This window comes from Otolemur garnettii, unplaced genomic scaffold (assembly GCF_000181295.1).
Source record: "Otolemur garnettii isolate 467f Iridium unplaced genomic scaffold, OtoGar3 scaffold00120, whole genome shotgun sequence".
Lineage (NCBI taxonomy): Eukaryota > Metazoa > Chordata > Mammalia > Primates > Galagidae > Otolemur > Otolemur garnettii.
In genome coordinates, this window is record NW_003852515.1 from 3,878,453 (window position 1) to 3,898,465 (window position 20,013).

Genomic DNA, 20,013 nt, shown 5'->3' on the forward strand with positions numbered 1-20,013 from the left:
CCACCCCTGGTATATGGGGCCAGCGCCCTACTCCTTGAGCCACAGGCACTGCCCTAGCTTTTCTCTTTTTCATTTTATTTTTTGAAACTGTCTCACTCTGTCCCTTGGGCTAGAGTGCACTAGCATCATCATAGCTCACTGCAGCCTCAAACTCAAGCGATTCTCCTACCTCAGCAGTAGTTAGGACTGTAAGCACAGGCCTCTACACCTGTTTCTTTGTGGAGACAGGGTTTTGATTTTTCCATTTTTTAATTTTTTTTTGTAGAGATGGGGTTTTGATTTTGCTCAGGCTGGTCTGAACTCTTGGCCTCAAGCAATCCTCCCACTTCAGCCTCCTCAGTAGCTGAGACTACAGATGTGAGCCACCATGTTGGGTTTCATCTTCTTTTTCTCCTTCATCATGTTAAAAATAAAGTCTTAAAATTGGAGCAAGGCTGGCTGGGATGGGCTGCTGGGTGGGCAGGGTGAAACATGCATTTCTGCCTCTCTCCTGCTCTCTTCCTCTCAGCCCCTTTGACTGTATCTGCATGTCCTAGCTTGCAGGGGCTTTAGAAAGTGTCCCATCACTGAAGACTGTGGGCCAGTGTCTGTCACAGGGTGTGGGTAGGGGAGCATTTGCAAGTTGGTAGGGTTAACCGGATCACCCTTGGCTCCCCTATTTTGAGGAAGCAGCTATGTGGACCCATTTTTCTCTCAGGACACTGAAAATGTTTGGCCACATGTTTTGGAGGCTTTTCTTCTTCCCGCATCAGCCTCCTTCTCCAATTTTTTTTTTTTGTTGTTGTTGTTGTTGTTTAAACCAGGCAGTTTTTGATAAAATTCTACTATGTCTAAATACAAAGAGACAGCCTCCAGATTTGGAAATGTTTTTTCCTACGATGCCTCAGAAATGAACCACACTTGTAAACTTTGAACTCTTCCCCTTAGGGATATTTTGGGATGGCAAAAGAGTGGTGCTGCCTTCCCAGTCAAAGATGAAAAGCATTTAGGGGAATTGAGTCACCTCCTGCTGGACTGGGAGAGGACTGTGAGGAAATGGCCAAGAAGGCTCCAGAGGGGAGACTCTGGCACTTCCGGAGGTGTCCCCAGGTGTCAGGTGGAACTGGCTGGGGTGAGGCCCAGCTGTTTGGCACATTCCCTGGTCTTGTTCATTTCCTCATTCCCACGGGAGAAAATTGCTTGGAATTCATTATTTGTGGTCAGCCGTGATATGAAGGTTCTGGCCTAGAGTGAGATCATACAAAGAGAAGGGCTGAGGGTCTCACCTGGTGGTTTTTGTCTCCCTTCAAGAATCTCTCCCATTATGTCATTCCCTGCAGTGAGAAGGTTTGGTAGGCTCATAGATTGTGTATCTATTTCTGTGCTTTCCTTCACTGGGCCCTTGGGAGCATCCCCCCACCCCTATACCTTGTTGCAGTGGGAGTGGGCTGGGAAGAGAGGACTTGGATGTCTAAAAAGCCTTCTGCTGGTGCCCCGGTGGAGTTGAGAGGAGACAGGCCTTGCTCCAGCTGCCTTGGTGGCCTCTGCAACTGTGCAGGTGGTAGGTATTGGCCTTCCTCTGGCCTGGCCCAGTAGTGCTCTCCTTTTGGAGATTTTTGCCAAATTTTCAAATTGATTGACTATTTTTTCATTTACTATTTTTTAGTTAATATTCAAGAGAACATACTACTTTAGATCACTTCCCTTAAAATTGGTGCTCTTAGACCTCTGGGAGCTAAAAATCATCCCAGCCGCACCAGGTCACCCACACTGGAGCGGCTTTTTGTTCCCCAGGAGGCAACCAGAACACCTTCAGTGATTCATTCAATGACTGAAAAAGATTTAAATCATTTTTTTTAATGAGTTCAATATATCCTGTTACAAAAATGGCACATACTCTATATATTAAATTTGAAAAATAGAAGTGGCAAGCAGAAAATGTTTTTAAATCACCCCAAATCCTTTCCAACAAATAACTGTTACGTAATGCTTGTCACATTTCTAATCTGTGTGCATATAGTTGTCTGTCATCATTGATTTGGTCCTCAGGAGTTGCATTTATCTTAATCTTCAGTTGTGGCAAGCTACCATCCTTAGATAATGCAAAGCTCTCCTTCAGATATTATTTATTTATTTTCTTTTATTTAGTAAATAAAGAAATATGTTTCTCACTAATCTATTTGTGGAGACACAGGTAAAAAAGGGCAACTGAGCTCTTCCTAAATAAAGGCCTATTAAGCATGATACTTACAGGTGCTATTCCTTCTCCTTTAGCTCAGTTAGGAAGACATATCTTGGGAAGAGGAGGATGGGAGAGGTGGGGGGTTGGGTGTGCTCTTGCTTTAAAGCAGTAGTCAGGATTGTTCCCTGCAAACTGTATTAAAAAGAAAAGTCATAGTGTGGCCAGTATCAGAGGCCTTGGAGTCTCCAGGCCCCCTAAGAAGACAGACATACACACCAATATACGTTTTTCTTTTCCTGGGTTTAAGTCTCCACTGTGGTACTTCAAGATCCTGACTGAATGTGGATAATTATGTCACCTTTTGATACAGGTTGAGCCTCCCTGATCCAAAATCCAAAATGCTCCAAGATCCAAAACTTCTGGGGCAGGTACATGATGCCTCAAGTGGAAAATTCCATACATAAGTACTTAACACAAACTTTGTTCATGGACAAAATTATTTTAACAGTTTGTAAAATTACCAAGGCTGTCTATATGAGGTATACAAGTATAGGAGGTCTGATGATTGAGTTCATGAACGAACTCATCCTAGAGAAAGCACTGCCTACCTCATGCTGAATATCACTTCCACATTACCCCCCTCGGGAAGCTGTGCCCTGATGCCAGTGCCTAGTCTACCCTTCAAGGCAATTTTAGAACGTTTTCTCTGAAATGCCCATCAGAGCTGTTGTTGTATTACCCTTGATATCCTGAGTCTCATCAAAATGTCTTCTTTTCAATATTTCCTTTATCTTCGGGTAAAGAAAATGTCACTGTGGGGCCAGATCAGGTGAGTAGGGGAGGATGTTCCACTACAGGTATTTGTCTACTGGCTAAAAACTCCCTCACAGACAGTGTGAGCTGGTGCATTGTCATGCTGCAAGAGCCATGCGTTGGTGAAAAGGTTAAGGTTGTTTTCGTCTAACTTTTTCACACAGCATTTTCAGCACTTCCAAGTAGTAAACTTAGTTAAATGATGTATCCAGTTAGTACAGATTCATAACGAACACTCCCTCTGATATCCAGAAAGGTTGGCAACATCACTGTGACTCTTGGTTTGGACTGAACAGGTTTGGTTGTTGGGAACTGGCTGCCTTTCATTGTGCACTTTGCACTTGTTTCAGGGTCATATTGGTCCACCCATGTTTCATCACCAGGGATAACATGGTCTTGCCTCTCTGAAAGGTCTTGGCAAACTTTGACTCTCCTTTGCTTTTGTTCGTTGGTGAGCTCCTTTGGGACTGTTTTTGCACACATCTCTCTCATGCCAAGATTTTCAGTTAAAATTTTCCTGCTTGTTTATCCAGGTTTACTTGGTCTGCTATGCTTCTCTCAGTCAGCTGACGATTTTGACACTCCATTGGAGGAATTTTTGCAATGTTTTCGTCAATTCTGCTTGTTACTGGCCACCCTGACCTCTCTTCAGCAGTGACGCTTTCTCTCCCCTCAGAAAAATGTTTAATCTGCTGTACACTGTCGTTACAGTGAGGATAATGATGGCATTATCATTATCCTCATAAACTTGGACTAACATTTCTCTGAGTTCACGCCCACTCTTGCCAAGTTTAACAAGAAATTTAATGTTTGTTTGTTGCTCTAATTCAAGCTCCAACATTCTCCTGATAGCACACAAAAACATGCAACAATAATAATGAATGCCATTCAGCAAGACACTGCCACATGTCAACACGAACACAGCTGGGGGACACTGACATACCAAGATTAAGAATCCCTATTGGGTAGGTGAACAGTACTGCCAATGCAAGTGTACAGTGGAAAGTTGGTGAACTTAATTGTTAGACTTAATTGTTGGTGAACTTAATTGTATATGAAGCTTAAGTGAATTTTGTGTTTAGGCTTGGGTCCCATCCCCAAGAGTTCTCATTATACAGGGTATCCATAAAGTTCATGTGCAATTTAATTCCTTTTTTTTTTGCAGTTGAGACAGAGTCCCACTCTGTGCCCCTGAGCAGAGTGCAGTGGCTTGGTAGTTTAGGGCAACCTCTGACTCCTGGCTTGTGGGCATCCCGCTGCCTCAGCCTCTGGAAGCCGCTGGGATTACAGGCGCTCGCTGCGGCGCCTGGCTGAGTTTTTTCACTTTTTTCATGAGTCAAGGTCTCACTTTCACTCAGGCAAGTCTCAAACTCCTGAGCTCCAGTGATTCTCCCTCCTCAGCCTCACACAGTGCTGGGATTATAGGCATGAGCCACCGTGCCCGGCACATGTGCAATTTAAAATAGACGACTAATAAATAAAAATAGACAACTGAAATAGAAAAGATTTGGAATCTTTGCATCCATATAGACAACTATTTTAAATTGCACACGAATTTTAGGGATATCCTATATATATGCCAATCTTCCAAAATCGGAAAAAATCCAATGGTCCTGACAATTTTCGATAAGGGATACTCAACCTGTCCTTGCTTTGTGAATTGAAGAAATTTTAATGTTTACTAGTCCTACCCACACACGGGAGATAACCCACCCAGGATCTACCGGCAATGTTAAAAAAGCATGCGCCATGATATTTTTATGCACATCATATAAACATCTATAAACACATTCTCGTTTTATTTCTTTGCAGGAAGTTCAGAGAAAAGCATCTCTTTTTAGCCTGCAGATGGACATAAGTGGGTTAATCCCGGGCCTAGTGTCTACCTTCATACTTTTGTCTAACAGTGATCACTATGGGCGGAAACTCCCTATGATCTTGTCTTCCGTTGGTGGACTTGCAACCACCATTTGGCTCTGTTTGCTTTCCTATTTTGCACTTCCATTCCAGCTTTTGATTGCCTCGACCTTCATTGGTGCATTTTGTGGCAATTATACCACGTTTTTTGGAGCTTGCCTGGCCTATATAGTTGATCAGTGCAAGGAACACAAACAAAAAACCATTCGAATAGCTATAATTGATTTTATACTCGGCGTTGTTACTGGACTAACGGGACTGTCATCTGGCTATTTTATTAGAGAGCTAGGTTTCGTGTGGTCATTTTCAATTAGTGCTGTGGTTCTTGCGGTCAACTTGATCTACATTTCATTTTTTCTGAGTGATCCAATGAGAGAGTCTTCATCTCAGAATGTTACTATGTCATGTGGTGAAGGCTTTAAAAACCTATTTTATCGAACTTACATGCTTTTTAAAAATGCTTCTGGTAAGCAACGGACTTTGCTCTGTTTGTTACTTTTTACAGTGATCACTTATTATTTTGTGATCATTGGCAGTGCCCCGATTTTTATCCTTTATGAATTAGATTCACCGCTCTGCTGGAATGAAGTTTTTATAGGTTATGGATCGGCTTTGGGGAGTGCCTCTTTTTTGACTAGTTTCCTAGGAATATGGGTTTTTTCTTACTGTATGGAAGATATTCACATGGCCTTCATTGGAATTTTTACCACCATGGCCGGAATGGCCATGACTGCTTTTGCCAGGACAACACTGATGATGTTTTTAGGTGAGTCACAATTGTATCCTTAGAACTGTGTCATTGATGTTTATATGAAGTAAAATGAGTCTGTTGGGAGAAAAGGTCAAATATAAAGCTATTTAACCCATTCTAGTTTAATTAAAATTAATAAGCTAGTTTGCCAGAAGTCAATGAGCTGAAAGTCAAGTTTGGGGAAAAAGCTAATTTGCCAGATAAGCTGAACGCCAAATGTGCCTTAAAAAATTAAGGCACCGATAACCACAGTTTTCCAAATTTGCACATTTGCCAAAAAATTGTTTCAAGGAACTTCTTTTTATGAATCAGTTCTTCAGTACAGCTTTCACTAAAGAAAGTATTTCTTAAAATGCAACTAAGAAAGCTACTTTCCATAACAATATTGAGGATAATTATATAAAGTACACTAAAGGTTTATTAAAAAGTTCCTATTCATTGACTATATTAAAGAAGCAAATTCATTCATTCTTTCTTTCCCTCCCTCCCTCCCTCCCTCCCTCCCTCCCTCCCTTCCTTCCTTCCTTCCTTCTTTCCTTTCTCCCTTCCCTTCCCTTCCTTCCTTTCCTTTTTCCTTTTTCCTTTCCCTTCCTACTTTCCTCCCTGCCTCTGCCATTCCTTCCTCTCTTCCACAGAGTCTCACTCTGTTACCCGGGCTAGAGTGCCATGGCATCAGCCTACCTCACGTTCCTAGGTTCAAGTGAACCTCCTGCCACAGCCTCCTGAGTAGCTGGGACTCCAGGCACTCACCTTAGCACCCAGCTAATTTTTCTATTTTTAGTAGAGATGGGGTCTCCCTCCTGCTCAGGCTGGTCTCAAACTCTTGAGAGGTCAAGGGATCCTTCTGCCTTGGCCTCCCAGAGTGCTAGGATTACAGGTATGAGCCACCACACCCAGCCAAGGAGCAAATTCTTTTAGACAGATTTTGCCAATTGACCTTTCAGCAAATTGGTCATTTTTGTGAATTGACTTTTGATGAGTTGCTTTTTTGGCAAACTGGACTGATTTCTTAACTACCTTCCTGTTTTCATAGGGTTTGTGTGAGATACCACATTGGAGAAGGCTACGTAACTAGCAAGTGGGAACTTGAGAAAGGTCTGGTTTAGTCTTTCCTCCCGTGGAGGTGTTAACCCCTTGCTGCCTTCCAGGGAAGCAGAGTGACCAAACAGAATTTAATTTCCGTCTATAGCACTAGGTGATCTCGGGCAAGTTACTTATCTACTCTGAGCCCTCATTTTCTCATTGGTAAGATGGCCATAGCAATATCTAATTCAGAGAGCTATGATGAATATTAGGTAACTGTAATGCACTTAGCCCATGGACAAATACTCAGCAAACACCAGCTTTTCTCACTGTCTCCTGAAGGGCTGCCAAGGCCAAGTAAGTTAATAGTGTGAATACACTTAGAAAACGTCAGTGTTCTGCAAATGTAAAACATATGTTACTATTTTATGATAGAACTAGAAATACTACTAACTACTGTGGGTCATAATTTGAGACCAGAGGCAATTTTTGTTCATGAAAGTTATTCAGCAACAAAAATTTACAAGCAGCATGCTGAAGAGCCAGTTTATAAACAAATGATTCCATAAAGAGTGGGACATTATCACAAAGACTGCTGAGCCTGAAAAGCACGAAAACTAGTAACAGTCATGATTTGCTGAACAGAGCTGACCATGTAATTAGAAAAATAAGCAGATCAAGCTCAATTGGCAGATTATAGAGATCTGGACCCACAATTTCAATGAACTCTTGTTTTTAGCACTGGAATAAGAATTCTAGAGTAAAGTGACCTTAAATTGACTTGTCCACAGTTGATTTCATTGAATAAAATTCTGCAGTTAATTGATGCAATCTGTGGATGTAATGAGTTAGGATGCTCGTAGGAAAGGAAATATTTAGACAGACAGGACGTGTCTCCCATTCACTTCACACCCCCAGTGACTTCCAGTCATTTCTCTCACAGCCAGGGGCCCGTTCCTATTCGCTATTGTGCCAATGTCTGTTCTGCGGTCCATGTTGTCAAAAGTGGTTCGTTCTACTGAACAAGGTGAGTTGAATTCATGTAAAGAATATCACGATTGTATAGTTTGTACCAGTTCAGATACATGTATGATCAATATCTGGGGCTATGTGATGTTCCATGGCCTGTGGAGAGTGCCTTCCGGGGTCTCGTGTTCTAGAGGGCTGGCTCCAGCCTGTCTCTGACACATGAGCCCCCGAGGGGAGGAGACCTCAGGGCCAAGTGGATGTGACCACTGAGCTCCTCTTCCTCAGCCTTTCCTACTGTGGGTGGGTGGGGCCCAGTCTGCTCACCTTTAGGCCAAAGAGGGAGGCAGAAGGAGAGTCTACACTCAAAGTAAACAGTCCTTTCTGAGCAGGGAAGAGTGGGGATACAACAAGACGGGGTGCGGTGAAGGGTGGGGGCAGAGGGAAGCTGGCCCTGTCATGTTCCTCGTGTGGAACTCTGAAAAAGAGTCAGAATTCTAGGGTTGAGTCCAGCCTTTCAGATCATTACAAAGGCCCACTTTTCATAGTACGGAGGAGATAGAACATATCTGACTTAACTGTTAGCCAGATTTGTAACTTTTAAATACTTAGGATATGACACAGTATATACTTCTAATTCTGTCTTTACTCTGGATCCCACAAATGCTACGGCTTGGGCCTGGATCGGAGTCCTGGCAGGAAAGAGGATCCCACTCACCTAGTTCAATCAAGAGACTCTCCTGAAGGGCACTATAGAGGATGGGGGTGATGGTCATACAGATTCAGGCAAAAAAAAAAAATAGGAGGCCTGGGCAGAGTGGAGGTGGCCAGAGAGATGCCCCAAATAAGGAGGGAGCAGAGAAAAAGCACCACAACCTTTTCTCCTCTTTCATCCCTTTGTCCAACTTCAACAGGAAGTTGGGCCAGCAGGGAAGTCCCAGATAATTTATGGGGTCAGCCTCCCAAGCACAGAGCAGGGCCCAGAGGATCACACAGTTGAAGCAGTGGGCAGGGGGGGAAAGTACAGAATAAAGCCAAAAACTTAGATTTCTAGTTAGGCCTTAGACATATGGGGTGTCCTCTTTCCCTTTTGTAACAGGAATATTGTTACACTTTGGCATCTTCCTTAGTCTCATATCTTAGCCCAGTACAAATGGTCTTATTTGATTATTTGTGAATAATTCATAATCATGCTATTGTATTCGCGCCAGTTTATTAGTCAGCACTGGGAAGACTGCATAATTCAATAAATTAAAAAATATATTTCTTGACTCTTTTTCATTAATATGTGTATGTATATCCACACAGCTGCTTCTAGATTATGTGGTGGTGATTACCCTGAAAATCACGTAGGAATATAAAAATTTATGATTAAACTATGCACAGCTCGATCTGCTTCCTTAGATTATGCAATAGTCTCCAGGATACGACACCAAAAGCACAACAACAGAAAACATAGATAGGTTAGGCTTCATCCAAAAACTTCTTTCAAAGTTTGTTCTTTGAAAAACTTCTGTACTTCAAAGGACACAATTGAGAAAGTGAAAAGACAACCCAGGGAATGGGAGGAAGTATTTGCAAACCATTATATCTGATAGAGAATTTGTATCAAGCCTGTATAAGAACTCTTAATACTCAACAACAGAAAGACCACTCGATTTAAAAAATGGGCAAAAGGTGCAGTGGCTCACCTGTAATCCTAGCCCTTTGGGAGGCTGAGGTGGGTGGATTGCTTAAGGTCAGGAGTTCAAGACCACCTTGAGCAAGAGTGAGCCCCAACTCTACTAAAAATAGAAAAACTAGCCAAGTGTTGTGGCAGGTACCTGTAGTTCCAGTTACTCTGGAGGCTGAGGCAAGAGGATTGCTTGAACGCAAGAGTTTGCATAGACATTTCTCCAAAGAAGAAATATACAAATATACAAATAGCCAATAAGCACATGAAAAAATGCTTAATATCATTAACTATCAAAGAAATGGAAATCAAAACCACAGATAATCGACAGGGTGGCCCAAGTAAAACAGATCATGACAAGTGCTAGAAAGACGTACAGAAATTGAACTTCATGCATTGCTGGTGAGGATGTAAAATGGTGCAGCCAGCAGATTGGCAGTTCCTCTGAAAGGCAGAGTTACCTTAAGACTCAGCCATTCCACCCCCACATAGATACCGAGGGGAAATGAAAACATTCGCCCACGCAGAATCTTGTACACAGACGTTCATGCATCATTCATAACAGCCAAAAGGGGGAAACAATGCAAATGTCTGTGAACTGACAAACAAAACAGTGTATCTGTCCAGCGGACAGTCTTTTCTTTTTTGGTCTTTTTCTTTCTTTCTTTTTTTTTTTTGAGACAGGGTCTTACTTTGTCACCCTTGGTAGAGTACCGTGGCATTGCAGCTCCCTGCAGCCTCAAACTCTTGGGCTCAAGTGATTCTCTTGCCTCAGCCTCCCGAGTAGCTGGGACTACAGGCACCCACCATAACACCCAGCTATTTTTAGAGGTGAAGTCTTGCTCTTGCCCAGGCTAGTCTCGAACCTACAAGCTCAGGCATTCTACCTGCCTTGGCCTCCCAGAGTGCTAGGATTACAGGCATGAGCCACTGCACCCGGCCTTAGCGGTCATTTCTTTTTATTGACTGCATTTTATTCATCAGCAAAAAGAAATGATGTTCTGATAAATGCTATAATATGAATGAATTATGAAATCATTATGTTAAATGAAAGATGAGTCAAAAAAGGCCACATATTATCCCGTAACTATGATTCCACTTGTACAAAATGTGTAGAATAGACAGTCCAAACAGATGGAAATTAGATTAGGGCTTGCCTGGGTTGGAGAGAAGGGAGTGACTACTGATGGCTATACAGTTTCTTTAATGGGTGATGAGATCGCTCTGTAATCAGATTACGGAGATGGTTGCACAACTCCGTGAACATACCAGGAAACACTGAATTATATACTTTTAAAAAGTGAGTTCATGGTATGCGGATTATGTCTCAATAAAGCTGTTAGAGGAAAAAATACCTGATTGGACATAGAGTTAAAATAAAGTTGTTAGGATGTGTAGTGTATTTCTGTTTATATCTGGTTTTGTTTATAAAGTCTTTTAAAAGGTCATCTGATACTGTTAAATATAGTAACATTTTAAAATGTTAAGTATATATTTTGGCATTTCTCATTCTGGATTGTAGTAACTGTGTGACTTGTGACTCCATTTATTCTAGGATAGTTTAATTACTCTGCCCTTAACTGCAAACTAAGAAATCCTTCCGGGTGTGCCAAATTTTTATAACTAAATGTACTCCCACTGGGTGAGATGGCTCACACCTGCAATCCCAGTGACTCAGGAACCTGGGGTAGGAGAATCCCTTCAGGGTAAAAGTTTGAAACCAGCCTGGGCAACATAGTAAGATGCAATCTCTACAAAAATAATAATAAAGAAATAAAAATTAGTCAGGTGTGGTGGCACCTGCCTGGAGTCCTAGCTACTTTGGTAGTGGAGGCAGGAAGATGATGTGAACCCAGAAGCTGGAGGCTGCAGGGAGCTATGATCACACCACTGCCCTCCAGCCTGGGCAGCAACACAATTAACAAAACAAGTTTAAATAAAGTGAATATATTCTCTTCCTTCATTATTATTTTAAAATGGCCATTTCGATGAAAATATTATGTACTTTACAGTAGTCAGAGGAGAGAGGAAATACTCCTCTCTATATCTCTATTATCTTAAACAAAAAAGATGAGGAAATGGAATTTTGGTGATTATTTTGAAATCTCTGTGCTCCACACAGCTATGAAACTCATAGGGCCACCTTGGGGTACCTGTTTTGCCTTGACATCACCTGTGTACTCCTTGTGATCATAAATTAGAATATACTAAGACAGACTTAATTGTTGAGGTCTATGGGTTTAAAAAATAAAATTTAGAAAATAAACTCAATTGCACTTATTATTGAATCTTGTTTATCTCTGACAACTATTAAACAAGTTGAACTGCTCGGAGAATAAGCTAAAGCTATGCCATCACGTAGGGTTCTATCAGAGCAGATGGTGCGCTGTCAGACCGATTTCCCATCAAGAGTGGATTAAAGCCCTTCCAGAAGAGAGCTGGCACTGTGCAGTCTGTTCAGTACAGCACTATTTCTGGCTGTAGCAAGAGATCAGAAATAAAAGAAAATAATAATGTAGTGAAACAAGTTGGAGAATTTCCTTCCAATGAAACTGATTAAATGTATTATCATAAATCATGGAGGCGGTAAGTCTATAGGTTACTTGATAATCAGTAAGTGGGCTCCTGACGTAAGCTTTTATTCATTCATTTGACAAATATTTATTGAATGTCTTACCTTGCACCAGGACAGTTGGGCCCTGGGGATACAGCAGTGAGCAAGGCAGATGTATGTACACTTGGCATTGACGGATCTTTCATTTTAGTCAAAAGAACACACATAAGTGACCGCACATTATTTTGCAGAGATAGATTTCTGTTTTATGAATGTATGTCCTACCATTCAGCGAGGATTTTGAAGCCATGTATGAGAATATGTATAATAGAATGGAAAAGTTTCAGTAGATAAAAATCAATGCACAGTCTAAAGGACCAAGACTGTGGGGAAAATTAGAATCTAGACATGTGAACCACAACCTGATTACGCAAGGTGATCCACTAGCTTGGCTTGTCCTTTCTGTCAGTCCAAACAAACGCAATTACGTACAGGTTTTGTGTAGGGAGAATGCATGCAGTTTGATCATGGAAAAGTGAATGTGGCAAAGGAGGGGACTTGGTGACCAAGTGCAGAGGCTCCGTGATAAAGTCCGCAGACAGCAGCACCTATGCATGTGGGAGGTACATAGCCCAGGAGAGTCATGTCAGGCTGACTGAAAATGGTCCCCAAATCTTGTATCTAGTGGTGCAAAATTTGACAAAGAGGAGGAAAATTACCTCAGGATGGCCAACCTGTGATCACTGATACTAAGTTTTCACGGCTAGCAATTGATGAGGATCGCAACGTATAAGGATTTCCCTGTGTCAGGTGCTTTCCTTGGGACAGACTGCCAGAGGTGGGATTATTAAATTGAAGAATATGAAAACTTTTAAGGCTTTTATTACATATTGACAAAATGGTTTCCAAAAATGTTTGTATCCACTCATCCTGCCACCAGCAAGGATAAGTTTGCCAACTTGCCGTATTGGGTGTTAGTACTTGGCTGGATATTTGATGATTTGATCACAAAAAAGTGGATTGGGTTTTAGTTTGTCCTGCTTTGATTTCTAGCACAATTAAGCGTCTTTTCATGTTAAACAGGTGTATTTTCTCTTCTGTGGATTGTCAATGTCCTTTTATCTGTCTACTGGGGAGTGGTAAATTTGTATGAACTCATCCTATATGAAAGATATTACCTGGAAAAAAAATTTAAAACCCATGGCCAGGCCTGTCTTCTGTGGGCTTAACTCTTCAGAAGATATGGTCTTGGCTTCCAGACAAAGCTAAAACTTGGTAAACCAATGTCTATTTTCTCATTGAGCTGACCACACAGTCACTGCATGCTTCTTGAACAATGCCAAGTGGCCTTCCCTTTACCAAACTGGGTGTATGGCAAATGTGCCCACTACAGAATCCCTGTTCTTCTTAATCTTTTTTTTTTTTTTTTTTTTTTAGAGATAAAGTTCACTTTGTCGCCCTCAGTAGAGTGCTGTGGCATCACAGCTCACAGCAACCTCCAGCTCTTTGGCTTAGGCGATTCTCATGCCTCAGCCTCCTAAGTAATTGGGACTACAGGCGCTCACCACAACACCCAGCTATTTTTTTGTTGCAGTTTGGCCGGGACTGGGTTCAAACCCACCACCCTCGGTATCCAGGGCTGGCGCCCTACTTACTAAGCCACAAGCATTGCTCAATGTTCTTCTTAATCTTTTTTATGAAAATTTTTTATCGAGGTAAAATTACATGTATGTCATTTACCATCTTTACCATTTTTAAGCTTACAGATCAGTGGTAATAAATACATTTATATTCCTTCTTACCTCTTCCTCTCTCTCTCTCTCCCTACCCCTTCCCTGGCTTCTAGTAACCACCAATCCAGTCTCTGTTTTCATGAGATCCGCTTCTTTTAGCTCTTGCATATGAATGAAAACGCACAATATCTGTCTTTCCGTGCTCAGCTTATTTCTCTTAAGATAATGGCCTCCAGTTCCATCTATGTTGTTGCAAATGACAGGACTCCTTCATTTGCATGGCTCCAAATGTGTATATATGCCACATTTTCTTTATCCATTCACCCGCTGATAGGCACTTGGGTCAATCCACATTTTGGCTGTAGTGAATAGCTGGGCAGTAAACCTGGGAGTGCAGAAATCTCTCCAATGTATTGATTTCCTTTCTTTTGGATAGATACTGAGCAGTGGGATTGCTGGATCAGATGGAAGTTCGATTTTTACTTTTTTGAGAACCCTCCATACTATTCTCCATGCCCACTCTTCTAATCTTGTAAGACACCCTAGGGCTGAAGCAGTTATAATCAGATAAGATAGAAATACATGCTTTAAAAAATCACTTAGGAAGGGACAGAGAGTGTTGCTACCCAGCCAAGTTCATCTGTCTGTTGCCTGAGAGAAAGTCAGCACCCAGAGACAGCTGGGTTTATAGCAGAGAAAGAATTTATTACACAGAGCACTAAGTGGGGAGACAGGAGAATCCCTCAAATCTGTCTCCCTGAGAATTAGGAGGACAAAGTGTTTTAAAACAGCCTGGTGGGCAGAGGTTTAGGGAATTGGGATCTGGTAATAGGCTGGTTTCAGGGAGGAATCAGCAGTCCTTGGTTGGGCTGCTGCTGTCTCTATGGGTCAGTCAATCCAATGGAATGCAGGACCTTGGGTGGGGTCCAGGACCAGCTGGGTGAGTTCCTTAGCCTGGGCAGGTCAGTCAATCCATGGGAATGAAAGGCCTGGAAGATATCTCAAAAATTACCGCAGGTGATGTTTTCTAGGGGAAAAAAGTTAAAAAATATTTACTTTGGGTGCATTGGCTGATTATTACCATTATTTTAACTAAGCCTATTCCTTCATAGGGTTTGATTGTTATTATTATTTTAGCTAGGTCTGCTCCTTCACAGCGTTTTGGGGCCCTTACTTTAGTTGTCTCCTAGTACCCCTTCATCAATTTGTAAGGGAGCTTTCGATTGGGCAAGGAAAACAGAAAAAAAGAAAATCACTCAACACCAAACGGTGGTAGTATAAACCTTCACTAGAGGACAGGGTAGTTAACTTGATCACTCAAACTTGCAGCAAACTAGCAGGGGACTTGATTTTTTGGTCCCTTTGATGAGAGGATTGAAATTCAAATTGCAGGATATATGGTAAGAATCTCACCTCTCTTGCCTGCAGTTGCCACTCAAGCCAGAACTGAGAAGCAGCTTTATTTACCTTTAAAAGGATTTATTTACCTTTCAAAAGGCCCTAGAGGCGAAGCTTTGTTTGTTAGGGGCCAACCTGCCCAAGCAGTGTGACACCGTTTAGCCTGGGGGCTAAAAAGCTTTGTTAGAGGCCAACCTGCCCAAGCAGGTGACACAGTTTAGCCTGGCATCCTGAGCTGCCGAGTGCCCAGTCTATGCCAGGGAGGAGACGGCAGATACTATAGTTTGCAGACTAGTCTGCTGCCATTGCCTTTTTAGCTTTGCCCTGTAGACCTTAGAACTCGGCTATTAAGAGTTTTCAGCATCTCTTACATCAAGTTCAAGAACTCTTTGCCTTAGTTTCTTCATCAGCAAAATGGGTTCCTACCATCTCGGGAACTTTGAGGGAATGACTCTGCATTCACCCAGTAGTGCTCCCGCCTGTGCTGTTGTCCACAAGTAAAGCTTTGTTCCACTGGCTTTTGTTTGTTGTTTTATAATTCAGACTTTTCTTTTTCTCTCTCCACACCCCTACAGGTGCCCTGTTTGCTTGCATTGCTTTCTTAGAAACACTTGGTGGAGTTGCTGCGGTTTCTATTTTTAATGGAATTTATTCCGCCACCGTGGCTTGGTTTCCTGGCTTCATTTTCCTGCTGTCTGCTGGTCTATTACTCATTCCAGCCATCAGTTTATGGTATGTAATTATTTTTGATCATTTTATCAAGGGGCATCGGGATTGAGTGAGTTTTCAAACCCTACCAGTAAAATTATGAAGGTCTGTTGAAATTTTGCCTCAGAATGTGCTTTTCTCAAGAACTTTTAGACATGAAGACCACTGTCAATAATTTCAGAGCCTTAGGAAGACACAGTGACAAGCTGACCAGAGAGAGCCAAGCAAAAGGAGGGCTGGGTCAGAGACGCTGAGAAGTTCCGTGCCCCTCTCTAAATCTAACAATCGACTAAATTAGCATCTAGAATTAGAGCTGTGTATATTCAAACTATGATTTCCCAGAGGATAATATCCCCTGATGGTCAAAGATTGATGTAACAAGATTTACTTTCATGTGGATTCTTGCATAGATGACAAAGCGGATAGAGTACACTGCCCATGAACAGTTCTCTTCCCAAAGAGTTGCCTTGTTTAAGGACTCCATGTTTAAATATAAATATTCAGATAAAACAAAGTACAAAATTCTGTTTATGAATAAGATGTGTGAGATCATAGGAATAAATATAAAATAAATATTTCCTCCTTTGCCTTCCATTTCACAAAAATTATGAGCCAACTAAATGACCAATGGCTAAAATACCTAAGCAGATCTATCTGACACATTCTGTGGGGCCAAAGCGTCCAGCTAAAAGCTCATTAACCTGTCTCCATGGGGTTTTGTCCATTTCATCATGGTGACGGGAATTAAGGCACAGGAGGTCACTAGAAGCCAGGCCTTCTCTGTGTTCTCCTGAGCACTGGGGGGTGACGCTCTGAGGGAGGGAGAAAAGTCCTTGGCCATGGGCGTTCTGCCAGGATGGCACGCTCCTTAAAGGGCCGGCCAGGTTTCATTCATAGGAGCCCACTCCATATTTGTCTCAGTTGAACTCTGATGTCCAGATCTGTGTCAGAATGCAGCAGTATTTGCAGGTCCTCTACTTCTGATGAAAAGTTCTTTTAACCAGGTATTTTACAAAGAGACTATTTACGTATTCAATTGACAAAATTCCAAATCTCTGGTGTGCTAGCAGGCATATGATGGGACAGAACTCATATGTTATTGGCCGTCACAAAGCAGTTCATGAACATGTATCCACGCTTTAAAAATCAGTTCTAGTAGGGTACAGTGGACCATCCCTTTAATCTTATTACTTTGGGAGGCTTAGGTGGGAAGACTTGAGGTGCTTGAGACCAGGAGTTTAAGACAAGCCTAAAAAATAGTGAGACCCCCCCCCCATCTTTACAAAAAAACAGAAAAATCAGCAGGTGTGGTGATATGTCCTGTAGTCCCAGCTACTTGGGAGGCTGAGACAAGAAGAATGCTTGAGCCCAAGAGTTTGAGGTTGCTGTGAGCTATGATGCCACAGCCTGGGTAAACCTTGTCTCAAAAAAAGTAAAATGTTAATAATGATTGATCCAGCAATTCTTTTTTTAAACCTATCCTAAGGAAATAACTAGTAATGCTATCAAAAAATGATATATAAGGCAGGGTGCGGTGGCTCACGCCTGTAATCCTAGCACTCTGGGAGGCCAAGGCGGGAGGATTGCTTAAGCTCAGGAGTTTGAGACCAGCCTGAGCAAGAGTGAGACCCCATCTCCAGTCTCTACTAAAATGCACCTGAGTCCCAGTTTTTCAGGAGGCTGAGGCAGGAAGACTGAACCCAGGAGTTCAAGGTTGCTGTGAGCTAGGCTGAGGCCATGGTACTCTACGTGACAGAGTGAGACTCTGTCTCAAATAAAACCTTTTTTTGATATGTATAAAAGTTCATCATAGCATAAAATTTTAAATGACTAAAATGTCAAACAATAAGAGAATGTTTAGATAAATGATGGCACAGCCATGTCATAAAGACTGACTTAACTAATAAGAATTGCATACATAGAGAGGAGAATAATGGGTAAATTTTATTCTTCATATATATAGATTATGAACATGGACAGATTAGATATCTTAGAGGTCTAGAAGAGAAAAAAAAAGTGTACATTATTTGATTCTGTTTCTTTTCTTTTCTTTTTCTTTTTTTTTTTGAGACAGAGCCTTAAGCTATCCCCCTGGGTAGAGTGCCATGGCATCATAGCTCACAGCAACCTCCAACTTCTGGGCTCAAGCGAGGCTCCTGCCTCAGCTTCCCAAGTATCTGGGACTACAGGCACCCACTACAACGCCTGGCTATTTTTTGGTTGCAGCCATCATTGTGGTTTGGCGGGCCGAGACAGAGCCTTAAGCTATCCCCCTGGGTAGAGTGCCATGGCATCATAGCTCACAGCAACCTCCAACTCCTGGGCTCAAGCGAGGCTCCTGCCTCAGCTTCCCAAGTATCTGGGACCACAGGCGCCTGCCACAAACCCTGGCTATTTTTTGGTTGCAGCCGTCATTGTTTTTTTTTGGCGGGCCCGGGCTGGATTCAAACCCACCACCTTAGGTGTATGTGGCTGGCACCTTAGCTACGTGAGCTACAGGTGCCGAGGCTCTTTTTCTTTTCTGAGGCATAGTCTCACTCTGTCACCCTGAGTAGAGGGAAATGGTATCATAAGAGCTCATAGCAACCTCAAACTCTTGAGCTCAAGCAATTCTCTTGCCTCCGTCTCTCAAGTTGCTGGGACTACAGGCATCTCCACAATGCCTGGCTAATTTTTCTATTTCTAGTAGAGACAGGGTCTCTTGCTCAGGCTAGTCTCAAACTCCTGAGCTCAAGCAAGCCATCCACCTCGGCCTCCCAGAATGCTAGGATTATAGATGTGAGCCACCAGGCCCAGCCCAATTTTTTTATTATTTTCAAATGCTATGCATTATGATTCAGTTGCATTCAAAATGCCAGGATACTCCTTCTAGTCATAATTTGTATAATTTATTAAAGCTTGGTAAGCAGGGAAAAGCTGGCATATGGGTTACTTATTTATGCGTTGTCTTAGTCTGAATCTGGAATGTCTTTTTTGTTTTTGTAGGGCCATCAGGTACACCGGATGGGATGAGGGAGGCTACATACTCCTCATACAGGAAGAATCCAGCCAGGAGGCTTCGGACAGATGATGGGGTTTTCCACATCAAAACCATTAATATGCATATCATATACTGTGACTTCCAAGGGCCATAAACTAAATCACAAGCAGTGCTTCATTAACAATCAGTGTTACAGATGCTTTCTTCTAACCTGAGCAGGCAGAGAAGCGGCCCCCAGCTTTCGAGTCTTACAGCACCATGCACTTTGAGCACTCGGTCCATCTCAGGTGATGTATTTCCAGCGAATAGCATAACAAAGCTCCCATGCTTCTCACTTTGGGATTTAGAAAAGAAACTGAAACTTAATGGTGTAGCAAGGGATTAAGAAACCTGATAAGGTAAACGGCAGTACTCTCTCTGATATATTCCTGTATATATATACTCCAGTCTTTTCCATGAAACCAAGAAGAATTCTGTACCTCAGTTTATCTATCTGCAAAATGGGTTTCTGGCCCCTCTCTCAGGGATTACGAAAGTATAATGAAAATTATGATGAATCACTCACTGATAGGAAAATAATTATATAATTTCAAATATTTATAATGTAATTTTACCCATATTTGGGTAATGCTTTGTTTTATAAGAGCCCATTAAGATGTTATTGATAGTCAAAGCTTTTAATAGAAAACCCTTAAAAGGGAGGCCCTTTTAAGAATAGGTATTTTTCACTCTTCTTAATATATTTCATTAGTGTCAAGCCTGTTAACATTTTAAGTGTAAAATGGGGGTAATTGGGGAAAAATAAGATTATAAATAAAATTGTTCTAAAGAAATTTAAAAACTGAGTAAACAGCTAATCATGGCATAAAGCAACCAATGTGATAGCAGCAACGTTTGCTGTCTGTGTCAGTAGAAGGCTACCCACATTCCACAAGCCCTGCTGGGAATTCTACCTCTACTCTTATTTACCCAGCTCTTATCATCCTCCCCACTGCTCTGAGAAAGGCATTCCTAAATCCCAGACCTTGTACTGTTCACGTTAGACCCTTCAGTGGCTGTCGCACATAAACTAGACATGATTCCACCCCTTCCCATTTTTTTTTTTCATTTTTTGAGACAGAGTCTCACTCTGTTGCCCCAGGCTAGAGTGCCACGGTGGTGTCACAACACCCTCAACCTCTTGGGCTCAAGTAATCCTCTTGCCTCAGCCTTCTGAGTAGCTCGGACAACAGGCGCCCTCCATGACACATGGCTAGTTTTTTCTATTTTTAGAAAAAGGGATCTTGCTTTTGCTCAGGCTCCCTTTTATTTATTTATTTATTTATTTTTCAGAGACA

At 42.0% G+C, this 20,013-nt stretch overlaps 1 protein-coding gene across 1 annotated transcript in view; it reads left to right on the forward strand.

Annotated features, from left to right (window-relative positions):
* SLC46A3 (solute carrier family 46 member 3) overlaps positions 1–19,511 on the forward strand; it is a 20,865-nt gene extending 1,354 nt beyond the window's left edge. Inside the window, exons 3-6 of the mRNA XM_003797610.3 lie at positions 4,787–5,657; positions 7,609–7,692; positions 15,564–15,720; positions 18,682–19,511. Coding sequence (XP_003797658.1) covers positions 4,787–5,657; positions 7,609–7,692; positions 15,564–15,720; positions 18,682–18,766 — 1,197 coding nt within the window. The 3' untranslated portion in view covers positions 18,767–19,511. The remainder of the gene's footprint in view (positions 1–4,786; positions 5,658–7,608; positions 7,693–15,563; positions 15,721–18,681) is intronic.
* The last annotated feature ends 502 nt before the right edge of the window (positions 19,512–20,013 follow it).